Consider the following 18,557-nt stretch of genomic DNA (forward strand, 5'->3'; position numbering starts at 1 on the left):
ACCATCCCCGCCCGGAGCCCACCCCGGGCAGTGGAGATGCTCCTTGGCTCACGCGTTTCACGGGAGCTTTGGGACACCCCTCATTCACCACGAGAAACATCAGTGTAACCACAGGTCCCGGCTGCGAACCCTACATCTGCTATCAATAACATCCCAGTCACTATTTTAAGCAAATATTTGTTGGTTGGTTTCAGTATTTCTCTTCTTATAAGAAATATGACGGCGAAACTGGAGACCCACTGGGTTGGGGCTGCAGATTTGTTTTTCCCAATTAATATCAACAGCACCAAGAAAAGTGCAATATAAGTTCATTTTCATTGAACATTTGTATAATTTACCAAAAAGAATTTGACTTTCTGCTAATCCAAACCTGTCTTTCAGACAGAGAAGTAAAATACTTCAAAACCTTGATGGTTCGCGTACTCTTACTCTGTCCTCTTAAATGACCAGTGAACTGAAACCCAACAGATATGTTCAGATACAACTACAAATACTCTGGATGGATAGATATTACTGCTACAATGAATTTGTTCAACAGCTTACAAAGATGCTTTAGTGGTGCACATGACTGATAATTGTCCACTACAAAAGGACCAGATGTAAAGTGTTGTTGCCTGATCTTGCAGTCTATTCAGAGAAGGGGAAAAAAGACATCATGATACTCTTACAGACTTGCCAAAAAGCACATATTAAAACCAAGCAATTCCATAAGCAGCAGAGTCAATAACATCCAGTCTCCTACAGATTTTTGCCCTGAGGAGGCACACCTATATGGCTCCCTGATGTCCACCTCGGAATAGGGTGGGCATTTGTAGGGTCTCCCTCCTCTGGCTTGCCACCTATTTTCATGTCATTTGTAGAAAGTCAGTATTTTCAGGGTCTTTGTCTATACCTTTCTGACAAATTGCCTGAATCTGAACAATCAGTTTACAATTTAATAAGACAGAACTAACAGGCACACAACTTCACCACCTCCAGCCTCCAAGCAGACAGCCAGCACAATTGTGTGCATTTTGCACACAAAGGTTCACAGCGACCTCTTTTTGATGGCCAGTTTTCTGAAATTCACACATAGAAAAATAAACCCTCAGGCCAAGCTTTCAAGCGTCAAGTGTCAGCCCAAAGTGAATTTTTAATGGCAGAGTTAGGAAGGAAGAAAGGGTGCTCTGAAAGCAAGGCTGAAAGACATGCTGCTTAAGATCACGTGGTTTTCTAATATAAAAACAAACAAAAAATCCCAGCAACCCACACTGACCATAGACTTGCCACATCTTGAAGTATCTATAAACATGTTTTTAATATATAATTTACCTTGGAGGAAGTAGTTGTGGTGAGCACAGAAACCAAGCCATGTCCTCACACATTAGAAGAGGCAGCTAGGAGGCAAAAATCCCCTGGAGATGCCTTGAGCCCAAGCCATTGCCCTGGCCACAAGGATAAGATATAAGACTGATTCAGGAACCTGCAGTAGTACTAAGGATGAGAGAAAGATACTGTAACTTCTAAGCACTCTCACTCCTCTTGTGCATCATGCACAAGCCAAGCATCCTGTGTGCACAAACTAAGGGCTGCATGAAGTTCAATAAGGCAAGAAACTTCCAGCACACCCATCCAAAGCTGAAGTTAGTAGCACTTCCAGGAGATCTAAGACAAAGGAAATGTGATGTATTCCTCTATATACTGTCTGGGACTGTAATGAATCAGCCCCTCTCTTGACAGCTCTATTGTAGGTGCCTCCTACTTCAAATGAAAAGACATGCTTTAGTTTCAACTTTACTTGTGTTTTACACAAACAGAGTATTTCACTTTATTACTGAAAATAACTGGTAGCAAAATATAGTCACATAAGCAAGTTAATGAAATGAACACTTTATATCAAAGGAAAGGAGCAGTGTGTTCCCTGCATCAGCAAACTCTCAGTGTCTGCCATCACACACTGTGTACTTCACCTCCTCTGAGGAAGACTGGGAGATGTATGGATCTAAGTATTTCAGAAGGTGTAGTGAGAATTGTTATTGTCTCCTTAAATCAACCTAAACTTTACCTGGCTTGGAAAACAGGTTGGTTAACAGAATTATCCAAATCTGAAATTCCAGTGATTTTCTGGTTTTGGATATTTTTGCTAGTCTGACTGTTTGGAATCCAAAGGCTTGGATCTCAGCCCATGTAAGTATAAGAGCTGGACTTTGATGATTCTTGTGGGTCCCTTCCACCTCAGGATACTCTATGATTCTATATTATTCTAATTACCATTACTTCTTTTGAAGAGTGTCTTTTACATATGGATGTTCTCAAAACCACAGATGTCCTGAAAAAATGGTGAGTTCTTCATCAGTAGTTAGCATCCTGAGATAATTTTTTTCCTAATCAAACTTACAACAGGAATTCCATGTAGACCAAACCTGCCCTCTTTAAGAGTTGCACTCCAAATCTGTGGTCAGAGTTAAACAATGCAACCACCTTGCTCATGGTAGATTCTCAATTCCAGTGTTTTCATGTTCTAATTTCAGTGTTTTCAGGTTACCTTGTATTAATTATGTTTCTCCCTGGACTGTTACAGTCTTGCTACAGCACTGGTTTTTTATAGCTAGCAACCTCAGCTTGTAGTTTTCACTGACTTGCTCAAATATCATAGTGCTGCATAGATAGCAGTTGTGATTTCTTAAGGACAGAGAGTTACAACTCAATTTCCCAGTAAACCTGCAAGGATCATTCTGCTTTAAAAATTCAGTAGTCCAAGCCCCAGTCTAACAAAAAAAAAAAAGCACTCTTGGGTCAGCTGGGGGTTGTTTGGTTTTACACATCAGGAAACAAAGCCTGATATATCAAGATATTAAATTATTTTCATTGATATTAAGGGGGGGAATCAAGAATTTACTAGTAAAAGCTATCACGATTTCACAATCCTCAAAGCTGCTCACTACTTGGCACTGGGAAACACTGAGATCTCTACATTGCTGGGAACATTTTATTCTTAATAAAAAGGGTTAACAAATTTGACTTGGGATACAGAAGCCAAATTACAATTATAACAAAACCCAGAAGCCAAAAAAAGAGAAAAAGCGTACAACTCCCCCTGCTTCTACAGTATTTCTTAGTGACACTTACATTGTGAAAACACTTGATCACACCAGTCTGACCCCAACTGTGCAAGGTACTATCTGGACATATAATGAATGCTCTTCCTTGCTGGCAGTCAGAAAGACAAGAAATAGCTGATGGATGAAATAATAGGGAAGCCAAAGTAGGAAGCAGTGAGATAGCATTACTATTTTAAAAAAGGATGTGCCTAACAAGAACATAAAAAAAGAGCTGTATCGGGTCAAAGGAAAGATTCACCTTGTTCAGGATCCTGTCTCTGACAGCAGCTGAAAGAACATAGGAAACTCATATGGTAAATCTCCCTCCCAAACTCTCCCATCTTCCAGCACTTGCAGATCATAGTCTGCCTGAGACAGACATGGTTGCTACGTATTTAGCAATCCTTAACACATTTGTCTTCTATAAACCTGTCCCACCCACCTTTGAACACACATAACCCCCTGGCACCCAAAGGATCCTGTGTTCCACTTCTCAGCCACATGTGATTTGAAGAACCTGCTTTTGTTTGCTTTGAGCCTGGCTCTTGCCCAGTCTAGCTGTTGATGGTTTGTTCCTTGTATCAGGATAAACATTGAAGAATCAATTCCCCACTTCACACCATTCATCATTTTTGTTCTTCGCAGTAGAATAAACATCAAAGAACCAATATGCCATGTCCCCTATCCTAATCTTTAGTTAGCAGCAGTGATAGCAAGTTGTCATTTTCTGGCAGTTGATCAATAGGTAGTTAAAATACTCTGGAAGAGATTTTCTGCAAAAGGATTTAGAAACCCCTTTCTACAGGCCAGATTCTGCTAGTAACACCAAGTTTATGCAAGAAGCAGTGCAGGGACCCTTGCATGCTTTTCCTACCAGAGACTTATCGTAATTCATGCAGAGAGTCCCTCCTTGCACTCCTTGTTAGCAATGAGAAAATTTGATAAAGAGCTTTCTATACCATTCCCCTCTTCCTTTTTCTGGCTGCCTGGGAACTCCATGCTTACTGTGGGAGCTTCTCAGCACAAAACCCCAAACTCCTCTGAGCCCTGAGCTGGTTCCACATAACATTATTTAATCACGGCAACACAGCAAGGAACAGAATCAACTACAAGAACTTAAGAGGAAAAGCAATTTTTCTTCCTCCTAGCAGTGATAGTGGAAAATTTGACTTGAATATTTCTTTTAAATGAAAAAATAAAAAAAAAAACCAAAACCAAAAAAACAGTAGAATGTGATGCTTTATAATGGTCCATGGAAGCTGCCTTAAAAATATAATTTAAATACCTCAGTTTAAAGCATAAAGGAGTATTTGCCAAGACGAAGGGGTTTTTTCATCCTAAGTCAAGAAGATTTTTGTTTATCTATCTGTTCCTTTCCTCATAGACGTCACAAATAAAATTCTCATTATTGGGCCAAATCAGACATGAATTGAGACAAAATCAATGACATCTCCTAAAAGACCTGATAAGAAATTAACAAGGAACCCACTGGTCAGCCAGGGAGAAACACAATCATATCACTATATAGAAGGCCAATAAGCGCCAAAGAAATGCGAATATTCTATCAGTGGGTATGCCAGCTTTACAAAAAAATCCTCCCCCCCCAGCCCCCAGTGTCTGGCAGAATAAATAGTAATTAATTTTGTAATAATTATTTCTGAATGTGATTATTGTCCATAGTCATGAAATCCCCTTTGTTTTTAAAAGCTAACAGTCCAGCATATGATTCTTAGCTGATTCACAAGATAGAAATGGAGTTCAAGACTAAAATTTTCAAAGGTAAGTTCACTGGGAAGAAATAAGTCTTAATTCAACACTAGGATGTTCACATCAGTGCTATGTCTGTTCCTAAAAATTCTAGATTTTAGCACACAGACCTGAAGAATTTGCTGCTGAGCTCAGCTGTTATCCACTCCCTACACAGATTTTTCTTTCAGAGCTATTTTCAGGTGCCCTTGAAAATAACAAATGGCCAAATGCTTACACTGGATATTCAGAAACAGTTTGGAATTCTTTCTGTGCCCAAAAATGTTGATAAATATGATATATTAGATTCTTCTAGTAGAGGTTTTAACAAAAATACAAGAGATAAGAAACAGTGTTTCTTATCTCTGAGATCACTCAAGCTTCATTTTACGATCTCTGATAACAGTCTCCTGAAGCCCTATTCCAGAGGAGAAATGCATCTTTCTTATTTTAGTATACTATGCAGACTAAGTAATCTCTTTCCCCCATCTCTTACTTTCAAATTAATTTGCAAGATGCAGCTAAATCAGCTTTTACAAAGACAGGATCACAAAATGAAAGGATGAAAAAATGGCAAAATGTAGAAGAAGGATCTTTATAGTGAATTGTCATTAAGATGTCGGTGCAGCACTGCATCCCTTTGAAACAAAGCATCACTTCAGGCATATATGCACCTAACACACTTGCTCCACTTGATAAGCCTAAATTAGTACTTGAGTAGTGTAAGACAACTGGGTCTAGATTCACAAGAAAAAACTCTCTTTGCCTCAGGAAAGTATATGAGAAAGGCATGTGTCTCAGGAGATGTTCCTTGCACAGTATACTGGTCTTTTGTATGGAGTCCCACACTTTTATTTCAAGAGAGGCCCTTCTGCACACATAGCTCTTATTTGCTCAGTATTGTGGGAAGATGGCATCCCTGCTTCTTTTCTATTTTATTTTTATGCTCCTTTTTGGATGTAATTTCTATCTCTGTTGTTGATATAGATTTCCATTACAGTTTTCCACACATAATAATTGCTTTTGCTTTATATTGGTAACAACACCAAATAGCACAGTCACTGTCTTGTTTTTGTTTGCAGTGTGCCTGCAGATTTTAGAAACAGGAGACACATTCTCATGACAAAAATATCTTCATCAAATCTGCATATTTATCCACCTCTGCTTAATTAACACTTCAGCTTCTGAAAACTAAGGGAGGCTAAAATTTGGCAGTATTTCTACAGCACCTATATATAATTCACACTGGGTGGGACTTTCATAACTTGCATGTGACATTTTATTGAAAAAACAGAATTCTATTTCAGCAAGTTCCAGCCAGGTTAAAAAAGATAAATACTTTGTGTCCATCAAAACAGCATCTCTTTATCTAAATATGCATTTAATACAAGAGGATGCTAAGAATCTTGATTAATCAAAACTTCTGTCACATTAGGCATACAGTAAACAGAAATTCATATACTTAGCAACATGGAAGCAGTGTGTTAGGTCATTCAAAAAAGAAACACATGCATATCAATTATATTATTTTGCATTGACTGATAAAGAACAAAAATATGTTTCTAACACAGCATTTTAATCAGAATGTGGGTTTTGACAGATAAAATTTTTAAGCACTTAGAGGAGAAGGCTCTTATATACATAAAGTCAAATATTTTTAAGAGCAGAGTATTTGTAGCCATGAAATAAAACAAACTGTAAACAATCAGAGTAGTTACATGATGTTCTCATAGGAGACATTTTTTTAGCACCTATATAGAGGTGACAAACTCCTCTCATTTATATTAATAAAGATGAAGCAATTCACCCTTGTTAAACATGGTGTCAGCTTCTGGATCCACAAATAGAGGCAAAGGTTAAAGAGAGACATTGAAATGAAGAGTTTGGGAATTTCTGCCTTAAATACTTTATCTAGTTTCATTCATTCCAGGTTTAACAGCAAAATGGAGGCAACACACCAAAACTCAAGATCAGTTGTTCCTCAGTGTATCCCTGGAATTACTCCCAAAACACTGGTATTTTGTTTATTAGTATCTGTATCTGTAAATGTGTCCAAAAGTCATGACTTGGGGCTCCTAAAATTGTGCATGGGATTGCATAAAAATTACGAACTTGGATTAAAATAATTGCTGCGGAGATTTAATTTTTTGGTGTCTGATTAGTGAGCATTTAGGTTTCAAGGACTTGCACCTCTCTTTCCTCCCAAAAGAGAAGGACTAGTTCTTTTCCAACCAACCCAAAATCTGTCTCATCTCATAATAACAAGCACATGTCACTGAAGAAAGCGCTGATGGGGAGCTGACAGCCCTGGGAGCCCCTCACAGCAAACCTGCCCTAGAGGGCTGTGATATGGTGAAACCACAGGTGCTGGCAGCACAGACCCAAATGTCTAACAGTGTAAATGAAAAGAGATCTGGACTCAAACCTAACCATAACCAGAGCACTTATTTGAAATGAAGCCACTGTTTCTTGATTTAATTTTCAAAGTTCTGAACATTGCTCCATTTGGCAATGCTACAAAACGTAGTGTAAATCAAATGTAACAAAACCTCTGAATTTCTGTATGCACAAGCAGTTCTGTTCAGGCAAGGGATGAAAAACTCTAGTGACTTTTCTTTTGTCACAGATTTCTTTCAAAGCAGTTAAGTCAAACACTGACAAGAACATTTTCAATTGTATTATTATTCGTGTTCTCCCAGTCACAGATACAACACTACTCTTCTGTTTGGGGCTTTTTTCTTTTTGTTATTTCATACAAATTTGATTTGAGATCAGGGTGAAAAACTAATTAGAAATGATTGGTCCCATCTAAGAAAAGACTTATGCATGTTATTAGGTCCTTTTGACTCTGTTTGCAGTACACGCTGTCTGCATGCTTCGTGGTTTTCACTGAGAGATACTTGCTGACCTAGGCTCTTGTCAGCACTTATGTTTACAGAGTGTTTAAAGATAATGACTGTATGTGACCCTTGGATTAAATGTTCTGTTTTTAAAAAGTGAAAGAAAAACAAAGAAAAGCAATGTGTTACCATAAGTGAATTTGAAAGAACCGGAAAACTATTTACTGATCCAGCCAACATTTATATGCCTGATTAATCTCCAGGAATTTGACAGGCTGAACACAAGTTTCCATGTTTGCAGGACTAGAGCTGGGTTGTCAAGTGCACAGGTAACATAGGGCACTGCTACAGGGCTTACAAAACACCTGCCTGCATGGCAAATCACATGGTGGAAAGCAGAAGGGCAGGGCAGCTTCTCTGCTGCAAGGCAAATTCTGCAGAAGTTGAGGTGCTTGAACAGTCAAATATGGTGGGCAGTTTATAGTCAGAAAGCTGCCCACAGCCTGCTGAGATAGTTCACCTTGCTTGTACCTTGGCTCACAGTGGTCTTTATCCTGGGAAAACACTGAGAGAGGTTTGCCATCTGGAAGAATTATTTTGTTAACGACAGCAGCCTGGCCCCGCATCAGCCTTCCTAGGGGCTGTGTTCTCACCCACGTTGTAAGACCAGAACACCTCTGAAAAGACACTCTAAAAGCTACAATGCTATGAAAGGCAATAGCAATACATGGCTTGCAACCTCTCCTATAATGATGCAACTCTGCTCCCCTCGTACTTCTGACTGGTCGCTAGTAAAGTCACCTGCATGCCAGGGTAACAACCCTGCCTCCAGCAGCAGGGCTGGGTGGAGTGTCACACTGCACATGCTGCAGAATTCCAGCTTTCTGGCAAGCCCTTCATTTGCTGCAGTAGGTCCAGTCATATGACAGGAAAGGGTTTCCAGTATTTGGCTTTCTCCAGTCAGCAGAAGAACTTCTAAGTAGCCACCACAGAAACAAAAATTGGAAACATCTGATCTTGCGACACTGGAAGCATCTGAGCACTGTGGAGGAACACAGAGCTTGGTGAGATAGTTCCTGCCGAGCTAGACTGGAGGTGTCCAAACCTTCTGCCTGGGTAGCAGTGCAGCAGTGTATTTTTCTTCTATGCCAGCACTTGCTCGTATAGGTGTGCTCATGACGTTGTCTTGGCAGCCTGCCAGGAGGAGTCCCTCCCCTTCAGGAAACAAACAGACTGTGGTATCAGTGCCCATTTGGGCGCTGCCTGGTTTCCTTATTGCTTGCTTTATCATCCTCTGGGTTTTCTGCTGTTTTTCTAAAAATACAAAATGACACCCTATTGCACCACCACATCCTGCTCTGTCTTTGCCTTGGGCAGTGTTGGCAGGCTCTGCTCAAGGGGGAAGCAAGCAGGAGAGCTGTTTGGGGCCTCTGTAGTCTGCAGTAGCCTCCGTTATGGACCAGGACCCCTGCGTGCTATGCTATATATGCAGAACAAAAAGAGCCCAAACAGCAAACAGGAAGGTCCAAAAGGATATAATCACTCTGGCAGACTTTTGTGGACTTCTAGTAGAACTTATTGTATGTTCTGCTATATATAAGTTAGACTTTATCATTCAGTGGTTTTAGCCCAAGCAGCCATAGAAAGATGAAAGGGAAGGTGAATCAAAGGGATTGATCGGAGTTAGGACAGGAGGAATTTTAAATTCTGTTGTTCAGAAGGAAACACAAGAGTGCAAGGCCTGACTGGTTCTGGAGACCTCATGATAAAAATATTAGACTAAGTGCTGGCTTTAGACACAGTGACAACATTAAGTGCAGTTGCCACTGACATTTGTATTGATGTAAAGACTACAAAAGCAGGGCTCTGAGCCAGTGTTGCCTCTGACACTAAATTGACAGTCCTACCTGCAGATCCAGCCTGCAGATTTAGAATGTGATATTCTGACTTCTGGTAACCTTTATGCCCCGCAGGTTACTTATTAGCATTTCATAAAACAATATTATGTCAGGCATTAGATGTCTCTTATTTTAATCTACAGAGTCATACAACATGTGCAATTCTTTGATGAAGCACCTGTATTATTCTTTCTGCCTCTTGTTGTATTTCGCCCAAAGATTTTTCACCATTTCTCAGATACCCCTAAACTCACTGGACCATCACCTGAAGAAGAAGTGTCTCCTAGGTTAGGGAGCGACATACATTACAAAAAGTACAGCTAGAAGGAGAAAGGAGCCTGTACCTTAGCATTTCCACAAGCACTGCAAAAACTGGACAAAAGGTAATAATTTTAGCTTCAAATGTTCCAATAATTCTCCCTACCAACAAACCACGGATTCTCTCATTGTTCCTGTTCCTTGCAAAGCAAATCCAAACTGCTAAATCAGATGCCCTCCATCAGGCAGGCCCCCAAACAAAAAGTCGTGCCAAACTACCTGAGTCCACGTACCACAGGGCAGAGAAAAGTGTGGGGGAATGGTGGTAACACCTCTAGCTGGTACCGTAATCAGAGGCTCCAGCTTTTGAAATCATATTTTCATTCTGGATCTGGATGGAAGTTGCTGCTGTACTCAGCTACATAAGGGAACTTAATTGTCCTTAAATTACATGAAATTAAAGATGGCAGTTATACCCTTCACCTTCAATGAGATTTTAATTCGATCCATCCCACTAGCCAGTACATCTGTGCATATCCATTTTGGCATATAACTAATGTGTTTAATGGAAATAAACAAAGCCATGTGTTTTACATTAAAACAAAATGATATCTTGGTTACATAGCAATTAATAATTTCAGTGGAGTTTTATTTCAGCCCAATATTATCTTGTGGGACATACATAAAATCACAAGATACTTTTTTTCCTTTTGTCCAAGAATTCTCCTGTACATTAGATGCCCTAATATTAATTCAACCAGTAATTTATTCAGATACTATTAAAAAATTTGATTTGGTATGCTTCTGCTAGTGAGAGTAGTAAGAGTCTTTTTCAAATCTTTCACTTGTATTCATTTGAAGCAATTTATTGCTACAATCATATAGCATATCCTCTATATTTATACAAAGACAGCTGCACAACTTAGGGTAAATTATTACAGCTCTAAAAGTCATACGTAGTTCGAAGATTTCTTACTGAGCATGAAGAAGAATATTAGACACTGTGTTAAACACATAAATAGACTCAGCTGACTTAGCAAACATGTGACTTAGCACACCACTGCTCAGAAATTTCTTGTAAAGTATAAGGTAGGAAGCCAAAAAGGAAGTATAATGCAATATGTTCTTTAAAGTTATAATGGAACATATGAGAAAGAAAGCACAATGCAGTATGACTTACTCTGCAACTAGTCTAACCAGAAAAAAATAATTATAGTCAGCTCTCCATTAATACTGGGTGGATTATCAAATTTGGAAATAAATTAGGCTAAGGATGCACAACAGCTGCCTTGTTTCCAAACAGGCCAATTAAAGCTGGCAGGGCTTATTAACTCATGCACAGCACCATCCAGGCTTGGCATTGCTGCTTCCAGCCCTGAGCTGGTGCTGGGCAGGTAGGTGGAAAAGCACTTGGGCAAACTTGGAAGCATGGCACTGAGACCCTCCTGTCCTGAAGAAGGCACAGTCCCAGCTGCCATCTCACATTGTGGTCCCTTCTGTCACATGAGCAAAGGCAGTCTGGGGAGGACCAGACTTGTCTGGCTGATTACCAAGGGATGTTCCTGACCATCCTCAAACAGGAACAAGACTGTCCCATGTAAAACCCCTAATTCGGGTTTGAAGATGCACCAATTTCTGTGGAAGATTTTACATCACTTTGCCAAAGAGATTTATTTAGCAGACAAATCTCAAACTTACAGATCAATTCAAACTTTCTTCTTCTTTCCTTTAAAATTGCTCAATCGCTCAACTATGAGATTTGACCATATTCAGGCTTTTGCCTGAAGGAAGCATCATCTTTTCTTAGAAACAGTACAATTAGTTCATATAATTAATTACTTCATACTCAATGCTTAATTATTTATTGATTTTACTTAATACTATGATTTCTTACTAGTCTTATAAGCAGTATGTGTAAATTTCATTTTGGCCATTCCAGGGTTTTTACCTTAAGTTTTCACATCCCAAGAGGCATTTTGCTTAACATAATCAAGTCATCTGTAGGTTACAGAATACATACACACAAATTAATTGGACTGCTTACTGGAAGTGTTCTCCAGCTCAGTTCATACTGCTGTGACAGGTTTTTTGAACATTCAGGTGACTGATTCTGGGTACTGTGTCTGCTGTTTCCCTGTTCTCTTTCCACATGTACAGTGTTCCTAGAATGGCTGTAAGAGTGCTTTTTACTAGCGAGATTTTTTCTAGTATCTGAGTATTGCATTCAACACCTGGATACAGGACACAGGAGCTGAAGTGCTCAGTCCACTGCACTGCCCAGTGCAGTGAGCAGCTCCTGGACCACACAACAGGATAAATGCCATGCCACCTCTCTTCCAGATGGGCAATGTAAAGCTACTGAGACGGCTCTGAAGAACCTTCTTTGGGTACCAGTTGCAGCACAGGTAGTGCAGAGTGCCCTGGACATGTGTCACCTGGAGTAAGACTGGCCAGGCTGCTTCCAGCATGCTTCCGAGGCCTGGAAGCCCAGTACTGCAGCACTGGTACCATGCACAGAAACTTGTGAAACCCAGAAACAGCATCTTCTTGTGTCAAAGGCTTAGACAGCCCCTACCCAAAGGTCTGCCTGTGCACAAGGTACCTAACTTTGTTTTTTAAATACCGGTGCTGTTGCATAAATAAATTGTTGAAATGCTTGGTGGTAGTACTAGAGGTTACTTTAATTATTTTAAAAACATTATTTGCAGTTTCCAAAAGTAAAGAATAGTTCTTGAGACCTAATAAAGCCAGGTGACTGGGAAATTAATTGCAATTTTCAGTAATTCAGTGAAAAGGTAAATTAATAATAGGTACAATTATTTTTTTAATTCAAAACTAACTGGACTGTATTGGGAAAGTTCAATAAAAATGTTTTGATCACAAAAAATAGGCAATCCACCAATTTCATAGCTGTGTGAGGAATGATGCAACAAAGAGTGACAGCTACTAAAAGCATCACCCTTCAGTAAGTTACTGAAATGCTTTTTGTTTAATGCAAATTAAACTAGTAGAACCTGTTCTGGAAATAGCTATCCTCAAGTTTGGAATGACAATAGGCTTCCACACTTGAACCTCAGACTAAACAAAGCCATCAAAAGGAACAAGATAAAACCTTAAAGGTAATAGGTCTTGGGACTGAAGACGATGTGAAGTAAAACCACAAATCACTCCGATGCTTTCTTGAACGAAACCCAATAGGGAAGAGCTGTTGCTAAACTATTTCAAGATTAAAGCGGGAAAGAAAGGGGCAGAGATGTAACAGAAGTATTTGGGAAATATTAAAAAATGCCCTGAAGCTACTTTAACAGATATAGAAGCACGATCTTCTCATCCTCCATGAATTTCGAATATGTTTTCAAAATCTCTCAAGAAAGAAAAATAAGACAACACAGACTGACCAAATCAGCTCAGAAGCAGTCATGGATTCTTAAGTCTAATGCCTAACTAGTGCCTTACTTCATATTCTGTAGTCAAAAAAAAAAGACTCTCTGACCTCTTTTCACCATTCTAAAATTCTCTGAAACATTATTATGATAAAGCCATATCTATTTTTGTTTTCTCTTTATGTAAATCCATACTGCCATATTCAGTATTTTTGGTATCAGCTAGAGATTTTTATTATGGTTTAGTGTCTTTATTCAGGCAGGAAAAGGGACTGAATGTGAGAACTGTGTTCTGACTCAAAGGCCTGGAACAGGGAATCCACTTCAGGACCCGTGGAGCAGTCACACTGTTATGGCTTGGCACATTGGGTTAAAGGTCCTATCACAAGCTTCAGAAGCAATATCAGTCAATGTCAGACACACAGAAATCTCTTAGCCAAAATTGCAGGGTTCAATGGTCATTTCTGACACATAATTAAAGCAAACAATCATCCAGCTGATCTGCAAAACTTTCTTAAGGCCACCCGCTTGTGCAGTCTTTTAATCAACAAAAAAAAAAATCTTTATTAGCAATCACCTTGTCATATAAAATGTTTGCTATTGTTTAAGAATGACAGAACTGGAAAAATCCACTGGGATTTAGATGCAAAAAGCAGGCCAATGTTAATACTTGGAGTTCTTTAACAACTCAAGCTGCTTTTTTAAAAATTATTTTTCTTCTTTTAAAAGAGGGCGGCAATGTGAGTTATCTGAAGACTGACATTTCTCCAAAGACAATAACATCTTCCAGCCAGTATTTTTGTTTACATATTCTGTTTAATTGGCGGGATTCTTCCTGAAGTCCATAGAAATGTTTGGGGTTTTTTTCTGAGGCTCTGGTTTTGACTATCTCCGTTTTTGTCTCAAGGCACATTAGAGCAGCAAAAGCTACAGCTGACAAGAATGGAGCAATTTACCTAAAAGATCTGGACTTTTAGAGAAGCTAAGGCATCTAAAAGCAGTGGTCACCCTTCAAACACATGAATATAATTAAATACAGAACAAGACTGTGCTTACGTTACTTTTGTCCAAATGCTGAAGTTATCCAACACAATTAAGACAGCATCGAGACAGTCATAAAAACATGGCTCAGTACATGAGGGACTAGTAACTTAAGATGCATCCCTTCCACCTCCCTAAGTGTAGGGTTATGGCTGAGTGGGGATTGGCCTGCCTGGAGCACCCTGAGGTCTCAGTTTCACGTGTGGTTGTCCATGGACAAGACCGAATGCAGACGCCACAAACGATGGTCGGTCACTGGTAAGCAGGTCCATATTAGCCAGCAGCCGTGCTGGTCCCAAAAAGCGGGGCAGACCAAGGGGAGCTCCCCTGAGGCCCCCGGGGCTCCAGCAGGCCGGCTGGCCCTGCCAGCACCTCCAGCCTGCTGTGCACACGAGGAGAGTGCCACGGCCGGAGGGGCACAACAAGGGGCTCGCCCACAGCTGGGAGCTCCTCGAGCCCCACGAGCCCAAGTGGGAGGGTGTGGTCTCCCCCGGGCTTCCATCACACCCACGCCCCCTAACAACCAGGGAGACCACCCTCCGCTGAGGGGGGATCCACAGCCCCTACTGCACCCCCCTTCCTGCCACCCAGGGGATGGAGCCAGAACGGGGCAGTGCGATGCCGCTCCAGCCCTGCTACCCGCGCCCGGGGAAGAGGGGAAGGTGCGCCCTCCATCTGGAACCTCCACCCCCGCGGCCCGAGGAGTTAATGGCGGCAGGAACCCACCCCCTGCCAGCCTTCCCCGTGACTCGCTTCCTCCAGCGGACGGGAAATGGGCGGAGTGGGCGGCCTCGGCCCCGCCAGCGGAGCAGTCCAGCCCGATCCCGCTGCGTGCGGATCGCCGCGGGCAGACGGACGTAGGGAGGGAGGGAAGGAGGGACGCCGCCGAGCCCCGCCGCCGGGGCGTGTCAACGCCGCGCACCCCGCTCCCTGCCAGCGCTCCGCCGCGCCGCAGCGCCAACATGCCCGCCGTCGACAAGCTCCTCCTGGAAGAGGCTTTGCAGGACAGCCCACAGGTAGCGGCCGCTGCCGGGGGCGACGCCGGGGCCGCTGCCAGGGGAGGGCTCGACCGCCTGCCCGGCGGTCGGTCGGTCGGTGTGACGCACCGGGGCGGACGGTGCCGGCGGGCAGCCCGCGGGTCCGGCCGGGGCGGGGGGCACTGGCAGCAGGGAGGGCCGCGGAGCGGCGTCCCGCGGCGGGGAGAGGGGTGACGGGGGCGGTGCAGGGGGACGGGGCGGCGGGGCCGAGAAGTAGGTCAGGGTGAGTTCGCCTGTCGGAGCCGGAGGGCAGCAGGGATGCGGTGAGGCAGGCACCGTGTGGCGGCGGGGGAGGCTCTGGTGTCCCGCCGGACATCGGTCAGGGGAAAGCCAGGCAGAGTCAGCTCCTGCGCGTCCCCGGAGAAGGGGGCTGTCCCCCACTGCGGAGGCACAGCACCCTTTCTCCTCACCGCCCTCAGACTCCCGTGGCTCTTTCCTCGCACTGTCCTGTCCCAGTGTGCGCTCGGTGGCTGTCAGGGTTGCCCTGGAGAGGTGAGGTGTGTTGACGAAGGACAGGTGGGCATGGCTCGGTGCCCTGGCTTCCCCCGCAGGGAAAGGGACACCTGTGCGCAATGAGTCACCTGGCCCCGGTGGCAGAAGTGGGCTGGAGGAGTGTCACCGCCAGCGTGCCTGCTCCTCCCCGCTGGTGTGAGCGCTCCCAGGGGCCGTGGTTCGGAAACAGGAGCTTCCCGTGAGGATAGACGAGATGAGGCAGATCCCAGCGAAGATGACCTCCTGAAGGAGTCTGAGAAACGAGGGCAGGCGGTCGCCGCCCTTTCCTTCCCAACTACAGGCGGGGGGCGATGTTCCTCCTTCTCCCCTGTGCCCCACTGCTGGAGCCGTGATGTGGCACAGCTGCAGAAATGACCCCTGAGGACTGTGGAAGCCAAGCCCCACAGCGAAGAACACACTGTATCATAATGTTTCCAGGGGCTGAAGGTGTGTGAGGCCTCAAGAACTGGGAAAGGAGGATGGAAGGAAAGAAGTTTGCATGGAAGAGAGAAATAAAGGGAAGGGGAAAGAGTGGAAATTTCACAGAGAAGCGAGGAAGGTACACTTTAGGACAAAGTGTAGTGCAGACAGAGATACAAAAGTAATGGGTGAAACAGGGAAAGAAGAAGGGAGGGTGGGATGGATCAGCATGAATCCTGTTCCCAGGTAGCCCTGTGTGGTAATCCCAACTCGTCTGCTGATGTATAAAGAGGAGAAATGAATAGGTAAGATGTGGAGCGTATTGCTGTCACATGTTATGGAGTCTATCATGAGACATTTTAAAAGAAAGATTGGACGTGCACCTGTCAGGACTTAATGAGCCTTGGGGCTCATCTTGGTAACCTCCTCTTATCCTGTTCTTCTGTAATTTCATGAAATCCCATCCTAGTAAGAAAGATTTTCATCATTTGTTTCGTACAGCATGTATGTGATCAGCCTTGGGAATTTTAAAAACTGGACTGGAAAAAGTCTTGAGTCACCTGATGTAATATCAGAGTTAGCCCTGTGTTGAGCAGAGGTTTGGACAAGGTGATGTGCAGAGTTCCTTGCCAGCCTGAACTTTTCTATGTTCCACAGTTTACCATAATATGTTACATTTATTATAGGCAGTTACTGATGTTTTTAGTGGAAAGATACCTTTCCACTGTATCCTGAAGCTGAAGAACTGGACACACAGGATAAGTGAACTCATTTACCTCTTCAGTCAACACTTCCCTCCATGATTAAAAATGTAACACTGACTTCAAGCAGCTGAACAATGCACTGAATTGAATTTGGGGATCTTCATTATTCTTCTGACCTGAAATGAAGGCTGTTAACATCTCCTTTGCAATTACTGGAATACTGTGGCGTGCATAAACTTGAGTATTTTCAGGATGCTTTGGCTTGATTTGGTCAATACTTTTTGTTTAAGTTCTACAACTTTTGGAGGGAGGGACATTCTTTAATTTTTATAATGGCCCAATATCGCTAAAATATATTTTTCTGATGAAGGAAACAGGAGTGGTTTTTTTCAGTCTTTTATATTTTTATTACTTCTTTTCCTGGGGAGAGCTTTAGATTCACAGCACAACAGGGTCACTGTGCCAGGTGCTGCAAAATCAAGGAAAAAAGTCAGTCTCTGTCCCACAGAACAAGCAACATAGCATCTTACAGGATTGTTTACTTCTGTGTAAAGGGACTTGATTCTCCTTTCTCTGTGCAGTCGCTTACAGCAATGCAAAAGGATGGTGAAGTGAGGATATAACCTCACTTTGTATAAACTCTGTGAAGTATGTAGATTACGTGCAACACAGAGGAGAATTAGGCCAAAGTTATTTCTTCATCAGGTTTCTGAAACTTGGTTTCTGTCCTCAACAATACAGTACTTTCGTCTTGATTTGTCTCCAGGCAAAGGCTGAAAGAAGCCGTAAGAAGTGTCTTAATTTTGAAGTGTTTGGCCACAAAATGGAGAGAAATTTACATCAGCAGTCATGCTAAAACCAAGGGAAATACTTACATGAAAGCAGAAAATTTTTTTTCTGTCTTTCCAGAAGTCAAGATAGTGTTGCAATTAATGGGGCCTCCTAAATGTTAGCTTAATATTTGGATTACTGGTTTATTTCAGCAACATTAGCTGCTATTCCAGAATTTGTCAAAACAGCAACAACGAAAATATATGCATGCTGGTATTTTGTTGCAGTGATTTAAAATGGTATTCCTAAATGTGAAAGTTTCCAAGAATAACTTCCAAACTGCCTGAATCATTTACTGTTTTTATTATTGCTGAACAGCGTGGTAATAACAGAGGCCAAGACTTTCAGAAATTATTTCCCAGAGCTGTTCTACTTCAACCCACATTTAGAGATCTGAAAAAATGAACCTGCAAAAATTCAGTATTACAAATGTAGCTGGCATTCCTGTGTTTGAGAGCCTTTTCTAGCATGTGTGATTTGTAGCCTACTTCAGGCAATTTTTTTATAACCTTTTAGTTTTGGCTTGATATTTGTCTTGATAAACATGCAAGTTTTAAAATTTTTGCTTTCCCTAGATTTATTTTTAACCATCTTCATACCCTTTGCATTTCATGTGCCGTTGTAACACAAAACAAGGGAGTTGAGCACTGTATAAATACAAGATTGTTTGTTGACATTATTTTCCTTGTTTTAATGCATCATTGAAAATAAAGCATTTCAAACCAGATTTTTTTGAAAATCAATGTTTTCAGTTATTGAAATAATAGCTTGATGTGGAAAACTTTCAAAATCATGCCACTATCCTTGTAGGGAAGTTCTGCACAAAA

The 18,557-nt window shown here is 42.0% G+C and overlaps 1 protein-coding gene across 1 annotated transcript in view; it reads left to right on the top strand.

The window, feature by feature from the left end:
- The first annotated feature begins 15,130 nt into the window (after window positions 1-15,130).
- Window positions 15,131-18,557, top strand: part of APPL2 (adaptor protein, phosphotyrosine interacting with PH domain and leucine zipper 2) — a 33,591-nt gene continuing 30,164 nt past the window's right edge. Inside the window, exon 1 of the mRNA XM_032687766.1 lies at window positions 15,131-15,262. Within this exon, the coding sequence (XP_032543657.1) occupies window positions 15,209-15,262 (54 nt within the window). The 5' untranslated portion in view covers window positions 15,131-15,208. The remainder of the gene's footprint in view (window positions 15,263-18,557) is intronic.

The sequence above is a fragment of the Chiroxiphia lanceolata genome, chromosome 5 (assembly GCF_009829145.1).
Source record: "Chiroxiphia lanceolata isolate bChiLan1 chromosome 5, bChiLan1.pri, whole genome shotgun sequence".
Classification (NCBI taxonomy): domain Eukaryota; kingdom Metazoa; phylum Chordata; class Aves; order Passeriformes; family Pipridae; genus Chiroxiphia; species Chiroxiphia lanceolata.